This window comes from Lasioglossum baleicum, unplaced genomic scaffold (genome assembly GCF_051020765.1).
Source record: "Lasioglossum baleicum unplaced genomic scaffold, iyLasBale1 scaffold2857, whole genome shotgun sequence".
NCBI classification, from domain to species: domain Eukaryota; kingdom Metazoa; phylum Arthropoda; class Insecta; order Hymenoptera; family Halictidae; genus Lasioglossum; species Lasioglossum baleicum.
Window position 1 is genome coordinate 6,272 of NW_027471915.1, and position 10,431 is coordinate 16,702.

Below are 10,431 nucleotides of genomic sequence, written 5' to 3' on the forward strand. Positions count from 1 at the left end.
CGCTCCCGGCATAGGTATACATTTTTTTTACTTGATTAATTCTTTTTTTTTATGTCTGACTATATAATAATCAATGGTGTGTTTGTAGATTTCTTTTAGAAGCAATATCTACATATTCAAAAAAAATATTTTAAGGTGAAATTCGCAAAAAAATTATAATACATACATAGCTTGTGCGGATCTTAATTATCTCAGTTTCTTTTTATCGTGTTTTCTGTAAAGCATATTTTATTTTATCGATGAATTGAAAGATTTATTTATGTTGAAAATTAGAGGAACTTCTGGCAGTACTCGACATTTTCAGCAGTAATTCCATTTATGTGTCTTCGAGTTTTAAATACTTTGTTATAGAGAAAAGAAAGAAATCCAAGTTGAAGAAATGGCTCTATTGTTGTTTACTTCTTTTGAGGCATTCAATTTGGTACCTCGTCTCTTATGCGGAACAGCAATTGTTGTGTATGTACCACTCAGGGTTGCTAATGAAATATTTCACAGTGAAAGCAGATGTTCCGATACTTGTCAATAAACTAACGAATCTATAAAAGCATATTTAGAATGACAAACTTTTGATGTTTCATTAACTTTTACCTTTGTTCACCTTTATACGTTTACCTTTTCTTTTCTTTACTCGCCTTACGACTCTGTTAGACACAACTACTATATTTGGTGTATTTTACCTTAAAATACTTTTTAAATTTCTTAATATTGCTTTTAAAAGAATTCTACAAAAATATCCTTGACTAGTGTGAAGTTAGATATAAAAAAAGAAGAGAATTGAGATGAAATAAAAAAAATACACCTACAACGGGCGCGAACCTAGCATAGGCCGGTCCACAATCGAACGCCTAACGCGCTGAGCCAACTTTTTTTTTTTTTAAAAGAGCGTTTATTGTGCCTGAATAAAATATGTAATTACAATAGGTACATGAAACTTTTTACGCACAAAAGTTTGACGTAGTGTGAAAATTAGGAGATTAAACTAAAGGCCCGTAGGGACGGGCTCGCGCGGTTTAGCATTGTACGTTTTATTGCACTTAATGCAGGTGTGTCGGCTTAGTCTAAGAGGTTTTCTTATATTATTGTATAGTTCGAAGTGTACAGAAAGGCACGGTGGAAAAACTGTACATTTGATCGATGTTTTGAGTTTTGTCGGAGTTTTCTGGGTGTCAACCCGTTAATGGTTTTATTTTTATTGGAGTGCTTGGCCCTGAGAAATCTGAATCAAAAGCGCTGGGAGTGTGTCTTAGAGTTAACTTAAACTTATGTATAACTGAGCATTACAATTTTTTTTTTTTTTTTTTTTTATATTATATGTGTGTAATGTGTTTGAGTTATGTTTATGGGACGAGCCACCAGTATCTTTTAGTGTTTTTCCTGTGGTCGTTTTCTGTATCGAATTCTGTTAGTTTATATAGAAATCTCATTTCTGGGCCGTGTATGTTTATGTTGCTGTTGTATGTTATTGTTTTGTTGAAGTTTTTTCGGTTGTAGTGATATATAATTGGATATCCGTGTGTGTTTTGTATGAGACCAGCGGAGTCAAGGTGTATGAAAGCTTCCGGTGGTGTGTATCCGGGCTGAGCCAACTGAATTGTTGGAAACGTGATTTATATTTTTACATGTAATGTCTATACTGTAGAAATATTAATTAAGTTGATTTCATTTTTTAATTGCTTCTGTAGAATGCTCAAGGTTTATCAGAGCCTGATAGACTTACAGAATAAATAGAACGTAACAATTTTAAGGTTAGCTTAGTTCTTCGCGGAAAAAACGTCGAAGAAATCGGCTTTTATTTTTTTTAACAACAGCGCACCAAACCGAAAAATCTGAAAAAATTCATGAACAATACTTATAACAATATACTGCTACTGTAAAAATACAAATGTGGACACTCTAGAACTTCCATGTGAAATCTGCATATTTTCGATTTTTTTGAGGTTTTTGATTTTTTACAAGCAGGATTTCCCTTTTAAAAATCTGAAACTAATTGCAAAGTATGTATTTGGGTTCTTGACATGTGTCAGATTTTTTTCAGAATTTCTAAACGTCATTAACTAGGGAAAATAGGCCAAAAACTGACTTTTCGATTTTACCCGATATATAACTACCCTCCCGATCGAGATACAGGGTTGAAATTTTGCACAGTATGTTTTTTCTTGGTGTTCTATCGAATGGCACATCGATAAAGGGCATTTTTGACTATCTTATCCGGCTATACCCATTGGCTATTTACAACCAAAAAGTTTGAAATTGGTCTCAATCGCGTGTATGCTATTAGGCAGAATGTTCATGAATTTTTTCGTAATTTTTTATTGAACATGGTGTGATTAAAAATTAATTTGGATGAGCACTTTTGACCATCTTATATCCGGCTATACGATTTTTCATACTTACTATTTGCAAAAAATCTGAAAAAATTCACAATCATAAGGAATAATATCTACAATTTTGTAGAATTTTTCTAGAATTTTTAAGTATACCATTAAATAGGGAAAATGTGGGAAAAACCAATAATTAGTTTTTACCCTTTCACTACCCTCCTGGTTGAGATAAAGAGTTCAAACTTACGAATATACATATAATATATATTTAAATTTTTTGGAAGGTTAAAAAATGTAATTAAAAAAGTAATGAAAAATAAAAATAAAACTCGCTGCACGCGGGGACTCGAAGGCTAGCTCCAGATTGCGATTGATACGCTCGACGCGACGGCTCGACGGCCGAATTTCAGAATCAGTTTCGTTTCCGTCAAGCAGGCGTGGATGTGGATGGAGAGTGCTAAAAATAGATTGTGGCTGGCGCAAGCGCACAAGCAGTGCACACGGACAGAGTAGAGGTACGCTGGTGTGTGTAGCGCGCGTGCAATCGAACAGGCACTCACACGGACAGAGTAGAGATACGTTCGTGTAGCGCGTGCGCAGTAGAAGCAACCTGGCGACGACGGTGCGTCAGAGTGGGGGGTCGAGTCGGCTGAGCGAGCGGAGGGGAAAAAACCCACGACCCATGATTCTGGCATCACTGCGTTCGTGTGTGGCGCGTGCGACGTAGAAGCAACGTGGCGACGACAGTGCGTCATAGTGGGGGGTCGAGTCGGCTGAACGAGCGGAGGGAAAAAAACCCACGACCCATGATTCTGGCATCACTGTGTATGCCTGTTTTTCTTTCTCTCTCGCACTCTCTCTCTCCGCGCATGAAATATCATCAATATGAGCCAATATTGGTGAATATCCGCGTTCGCTACGCATATATTAATACCGCCCGCGCAACACTTTACTTGCGAGATACGCTACGTCGCGTTGTCCATCTGGCGGTGACCGCGGTAGGTGACGCCGTCGACGAGCCCGAGCCCGAGCTCGAGCCCGAGCCCTGCCGAATGATCCCGAGAGTCGACGAACGAAACACGTGTGGTAGTCCATTTGGTTGAATGTGTGCGTGTAACGCGTATACGTATTATGTTGACGAAAATTTCCTGACGGAGACGAAGAAGAAAAATCCTAAAATTTTAACCCATCCATGACATGATATTACGATATCTCTGTCATACGTGGACCGATTTTATTGAATATGGTCTTATTCGAAAGCTTATATGCGGTTTACATTAGCAAACTGCCTTTCAATTTAGAAAATATTGCAGGCGTGATGAGATATTAACTAAAGAAGTTTCAGGTTAGGTTAGAATGCCCGGTTTACGAGTAAAGATACACGGTAGCGACAGTCGACATCGGTACAGGGTGTTTGGTAATTTTTCATGTACTTCGCGTCGAGACGCTACCGCGTCTCTAGATCATTATTAAGTGTACGTTTTAAGGAGATTATACGTTTTCAGGGAAATTCAATAGTTTTCTACTTATCAAAATGTTTGCTATATGGCGCATTAAACCAACATCGTATGCTCGTTGCTCGCTTGGTTCCTTGTTATAGCATACTAATGTTGCAAAATAAATTGTCTTAATTAGTTTTTCGCAAACGATACAACTCCTCATTATCCGGGTTTGCAGTATTGATCTTGGTTTTCTTCGATACTGTTAATTTAAATTGTCCCAAAATATATAGACCGCGCTCAATTTTGAAACTCTGCTCTGTGCTACATACAACATTTGTAAAGTTCGCCTTTCTGATTTTTTAAAATCCAAACATACTTTCTCGTATGTTTGTCCCTGACTTTTATGAATCGTAATCGCTTCAGCAGGAACCACTGGAAATTGACTACGTGTGATTTGATATTTTTCCTCACTCGACATATTTACTTGATTCGATATTTTTATTATTGGTGTAAAATTTTGATCAATATTTGCATTTTTCATATAATCACGATAACGAGTTCTTACTTTCACTCCTACTCTGGCCAATTGAAAATCTAACCACAATATAGACGGAATTTTAGTATTTTCTTGAAAAGTAATCAATTTTAATATTCCGCATGTGTGTGTGCTCCATTAACCAATCCGTTTTCAACATCAATGTTATTAATAATTATCATATAGTTTATATTAATTTTCAATTTAATCTCAGTTAATAATTCGTTTTGAACTGATTGTTTTTTTAAAGATTGTAATATAAATTTTTTTTTGTACTTTCATCGATATTCTTTGAAAATGTATTCTCGGGAGTAGAGATGATTAACTCACTCTTCCATTGGGATAATTTTCGATTATTGTAAGCGGAAACATCATCATAAGGTACAAAAAAAAATTTTTTGTGTAATTACGTTTGTTTCTTCGGTGGAAACTTTCCGTTCTCTCGTATAAATTGCATTGTTGAATGAACTTCGGTAATTATTTACAAAAGCACCACCCTCTCCGATTTTGATGAAATTTATATATGATATAGATATGGACATTTTGAACAACTTTTTCCTTTTCCAATATAGGGGGGTCGCTTTTAGTTTTCGAGATATTTGCAAAAAACTATCGCGAATACTGTATTGAATTTTTCGCATTCCTGGACACTCCGCTTCAACGTAGACCTGTTTAGGTGCGGCGTTTGTTTACATTTTGACGCTGTAGAGATAAGAGAGAAAACAGGGGGGGCGGAAAGGGCCAGCCTGACTCCACACACACCCACCCAGTGCTTAACACGCACCCAGTGTTTTTAAAAAGAAGGTTTCCGTTAAGAAATTAACATTTGCACCAATTTTCACTATCATATTCGTAATCAGCACGTGAAAATACGTAAGAATCTAGAGTATAATTTAGAAACAGTGGGTGCGTGTTAAGCACTGGGTGGGTGTGTGTGGTGTCAGGCTGGCCCTTTCCGCCCCCCCCTGTTTTCTCTCTTATCTCTACAGCGTCAAAATGTAAACAAACGCCGCACCTAAACAGGTCTACGTTGCAGCGGAGTGTCCAGGAATGCGAAAAATTCAATACAGTATTCGCGATAGTTTTTTGCAAATATCTCGAAAACTAAAAGCGACCCCCCTATATTGGAAAAGGAAAAAGTTGTTCAAAATGTCCATATCTATATCATATATAAATTTTATCAAAATCGGAGAGGGTGGTGCTTTTGTAAATAATTACCTGAACTTCTTTAAAAAAAAACTAAAAAAACTAAAAAACTACTTGACCAAAATGGACCAAAATCTAATCAGCTCTAAGTTACAGCGGGGCACATCGATTGCATCATTCATCATCCTGATCGCGTTGTTACTTTTTCTGAAAACGTTAACGAAAAATTTGATAACATACTCACATGAACATACGCACACACATACACACACATACGAACATTTTGCTGAAAATAGTCTAAAATGACTGCAATGAGACCATGGAACGTGAAGATCTGCTAAAAAATCGATTTTCGATTTTCGGGGTCATTACAATAACTTCCCTATAAAATCGGGAAGTTAATAAATGAATTTTAAACACGTCATTCGTGGAAGAGCCGCACTCAAGTATCCAAAAAGCCGCATGTGGCTCGCGAGCCGCTGTTTGCCGACCACTGAACTAGACACAAAGTTTCTATTTCAATTGTTTAATTGTCGCGGATTGAAGCTACATTTTGGACTTTGGTCCAATTGGCGTACAACGATTAAAGGAGATATGCACATATTTTTCAAATGAGAGTTAGTAGGTAAGTACTCAGGATACAAGCAGGATTTGATGCGTTGTGAATTTAAAAAGAAAGTAAATCGTCCGTGAAAATGACTCAATCGAAATTTATTACTACCTCTCACTTTGAATGCAATTCTATTAGCCAGACATGAAAAAAACAAAATGAAGAAAGGCGGTATAATGACATAGAATAGGTTGTAGGACATCCTAATATTTTTACAGAAAGGTGAATAAACGTCTTAGTCACCTAATTTCAGATTCCTCAGCTAAGAAACATTATCGCGAGTACTTGTACAGATTATTAACACTTTCAGACTAATTAAAGAGCTTTTCTTCTTTAGTAATAGTGTTACTGGGTTAGTGCCACAAATTATTTACATCAATTCCATAAAACAGAAGCTACATAAACATTTATTTCCTTCTTTTTATGATTTTGATGAGCTGCGAATGATACGATAATATTTGTAAGCTCTTTGAATGTGTTTTCTGTGTCGCGTTTGATGTACATCAATACATGCAATCCGGAGTCTATTTAAAAACTTTAACATGTGAATAATAAAGACAGGATTCCACATTTTATTTGTATTAACTAAAATATTGAGAAAGATTGTATTCTTGATAACGATTCTAAAATTAAACTGATACTAAAGAGAAACTGATTCTTTTCTCGAACAGTTGCCTTCAGATTAATGCAAAGTTCCTCGCAATGTGGACGAATGCGTGACAGGATATCGTTCAACAATCTGCATACCATTTACGCACAGATTTGAAACGTATCTGCCGGAAGTGGTTTTACGTGAATCATTCTCCATGCGATTATGGAAACAGTGCGCGTGTCAGTAATTACAACAAGGTAACCAACCTGTGATACAATCTACAATTCAGATTAGAAACAAGGTTCAGAAGTCTAGGAAGTTCTGCTGCTACATATGTATAAAAGTGAATGAAAGAGGTCGAATGCGAGATAGAAAAATGAGTTAGCAAGAGAGAGAGAGAGAGAGAGAGAGAGAGAGAGATTGATTAATTATTTATTAGCTTTCTCAGCTACTTTGGTTTACATTTATATCACAATACATTTGTTATAACGAATTCCTTTAGCATTCTCTTGAATATATCTAAACTTTCACAGCGTTTTACTTCATCTGGTAGTGCATTATACATTAATACTCCTTCATAAAATAGACTGTTCTCGTTTTACGAAATTCAACTGCAATATTCCCAGCTTGCCTTGTTTGCATTACACTTTCATCGCCTACTATTCTTAGCCTATTTGTTAACACTTTACCTACCGGAAGCCTATTAATAGGATTTCCAATAATTGTGCTGTACCAAAAGAAAGCATAGAAATTTTCTTTTACATTGCAATCTTAAATGAAGCCATTTAGATGACGTCATTGAGGGTGACTTGGTAGTTCTCAAAGAAAATTGCTGTTGCAATGCAAGGTTCCATTAAAAAGTGTTTAGCCATGTACCATGTACCATAAATTTTTCAAAATTATGCAATAATCACCGGTCGGTAATGTGTTAAATGCTGCGGCAACATATTTTTTAAAATCTTAAAAACAAATACAGGGAGGTCCGTTTAAATACGAACACCTAAATATCTCTTCAGGTTATTGTGATGCAACAAATATTTGTTACATAATGTGCATATTGTCAATGGACCAAATATTTGTCAAGAATATTTTTTTTCAAAGGTCATTTTTTTCGGAGTTATGAAGGTCATCGATGTTTTTTGATACATAACTACATTTTTATTTTATTGCATAGTGTAACTGATGGAAAAATACATTCAGATATGTTTAATATTTTATTCGGGCACGATAGCTTAGACTTAGAATGAGTAGGGAAACAACGGGAGGTTCCCACAGAGATCCTTGACGAAGCCAGATAGGCGAGACTAATCGAGGAATTTGGGTAAAGTCATGCAACCTCTTGGAGGAGCTTCTCCAATTTCGCATAAATAGACAGTCGAAGTCCAGAATCGGTCAAGGACAGGAAGTCGTAAATTCTCAGTCAAGGACCTCTTGGAACTCCCTCGGACCTCTCTCTCGGTCGGTCCCACGACCGTTGTTTTTGCGGGCCTTCAACCTCACGTCTACCCCACTCTCGTGCGCGCGCTATTGCGGCACCTCCACCACCAATCACCATCGAGCAGCAACTGAAGACGAGCTACCCGACGAAGCAGCGTTCAGCAGGAAGATCCGAACTTTTTCCTATTGGCTAAGGAAAAAAGGATGCTGGAAGAAGATAAAACTTCACGAGGCAGATAGAATTCTTAGATCATAGAGTCGACAACTAAAAGTTAAATTAAATAAAGTCTATATTTATCTTTCTTTACATTACATTGTTCAAAGTTATTGTTTCTGCAAATCTTCCACGAGCAGACTGCTTCAGCGCTCCACGGGCACCCGAACCCAGAAAATTCCCTAATCTCACCACACTGCGACGTAACAATACAGGTTATTTTATCTACAACTTATTTGAATAATTTTTTTTTTATTTAGATACTGCCCACCTCTGGTGTGTATAATAAATATTCCTTACCGCGAGAACTCATCCGAACATTCACGCGAAATCCCTCGAATACGATTACATTCATTGGATTTGTTTATGAACTCTACTTCCTTGATCTCCTCGGACTCCATGTCCTTGTCTCCCCAATCCCACTTCGCACCCTCGTAACTGTGAACATGTTTCTGCGCCTGGTTGTATCTGTTAAGCAAACGAAGAAGCTTATATCTAATATTTTACATGAAGCTTACGTACAATACAGTTTACGTTTCTAATGTATGACACTCGAAGAAAAATGAAATTTTCTGGATTCATTGAAATACTTACGTCGACCCATCACCGGTACGACTTGCCCGATGCTGTACAACCGAGGGAGGAATGGTTTTCATGTCGTACGCCAAGCCTATTTTGCCGAACAAATCGATGAAGCCGTGGTGAAGTTCGTCCCCGTAGTTTCCCAGTTCGGTTGTTTTATAGTCCCATGGGAACACATGGTGGTAATTGTGCCAGCCTTCGCCGAGAGTGATTATGGCGAAGCCGATATTTTCGGTTGGCCCGATTGGTTGGCCACACGTCGAATTCGACATTTTTGATCAACAATGATCATCAAATGAAATTGTCATTTGTTTGGTGCTGATTAACACTAAACCTACCATTGCTGGTCAAATCACCGATTTTATATTTTTCATTTTCATTTTACATTCATTTTCATTATATCGTCTTGTCACTTTTATAAGCTAAAACATTTTAATTGTTTTTAGTTTTCCGGTAGGTTTAGTGTTAAGGGGCCTATTCACGATCAAGCATGTTGCGCAACAATTATTCCCAGTCAGCGAGCCAGTCAACTCTCACTTCCTACGCTTTCCCCACTTTCATTGGTCAATTAGAAAGAGAGCGCCTTACGACCACAAGAGGCTCTCTCTGTCACTCTTTATACCCCGGCCGCACAGTGTCACTGCTTCATTATCGATTGAAAACTATGTTCATACCTATGTCAAAATGTCCAAATAATACATTTTTTGAAAAAAATGCAAAAAATTCAATAGGAAATTAATTACAAGCGAATCTGTAAGCGAAAATTTGGAAGATGAAATAGTACATCAGTTCATAGCGTAACTTGTGTATCGTCGAAATCTCTCCAACATGGAGAAATCCCGTATTTCAAAAATAGTGTTAGGATATAAAAGTGGAAAAGGAATGAATTATAAATAAACAAAACAGAATTGAGCCGAAATATCTTGAATAGTTTATTGGCTCATTGGGGAAAAGCCTTGCGGCATAAAAACCCCAGAAATATAGAATTCAACATTGATTACAAAAGAAATAACGATGAAGATGTGAGCGTTAGAGTAAGCGATAATAATGAATTATCATGTACTGATAGCGTTATGTATACGACTCGGAGTTCTACTGGATCCATATGATTCCGCGGGATCCCTCAAGTATGTAGTGTGTGCTGCGGCAAGACCTGGCGGAGTATGACTCCGAGGGATCCCTTGGGTGTATATGGATAAATGTCTGCTCCGGCACGACCTGTTGGAGACACTCCTCCATGGGATCCACACGAGTGTATGTAGAGGTGTGCTACGGCACGACCTGGCGGAAATCGTGATTCCGCGGGATCCCTCAAGTATGTAGTGTGTGCTGCGGCACGACCTGGCGGAGTACGACTCCGAGGGATCCCTTATGTTGTTATGTATGTATGTTCGTTATGATCATGTTCAAACATGATTTGCAATATCGCGCAATATCGTTCACACTGGACACTACCGTGGTTCAAATCACACGATCTCTTCTCTGATCCTTGTCCGAAGGATATCGAAGTGACTCTACTGGACGACTTTCTACGACTGTCTCGTTCGTGCCT

The 10,431-nt window shown here is 37.5% G+C and overlaps 1 protein-coding gene across 1 annotated transcript; it reads right to left on the bottom strand.

Moving 5' to 3' along the window:
• Positions 1–7,820: 7,820 nt before the first annotated feature.
• Positions 7,821–9,900, bottom strand: LOC143221645 (acyl-CoA Delta-9 desaturase-like). The gene is made up of 2 exons (XM_076447031.1): positions 8,892–9,900; positions 7,821–8,765 (listed from the first exon to the last, which is right to left on the bottom strand). Exons 1-2 carry the CDS (start codon positions 9,149–9,151, stop codon positions 8,594–8,596), a joined length of 432 nt encoding a protein of 143 aa, XP_076303146.1. The 5' UTR covers positions 9,152–9,900; the 3' UTR covers positions 7,821–8,593.
• Between the last annotated feature and the right edge of the window lie 531 nt (positions 9,901–10,431).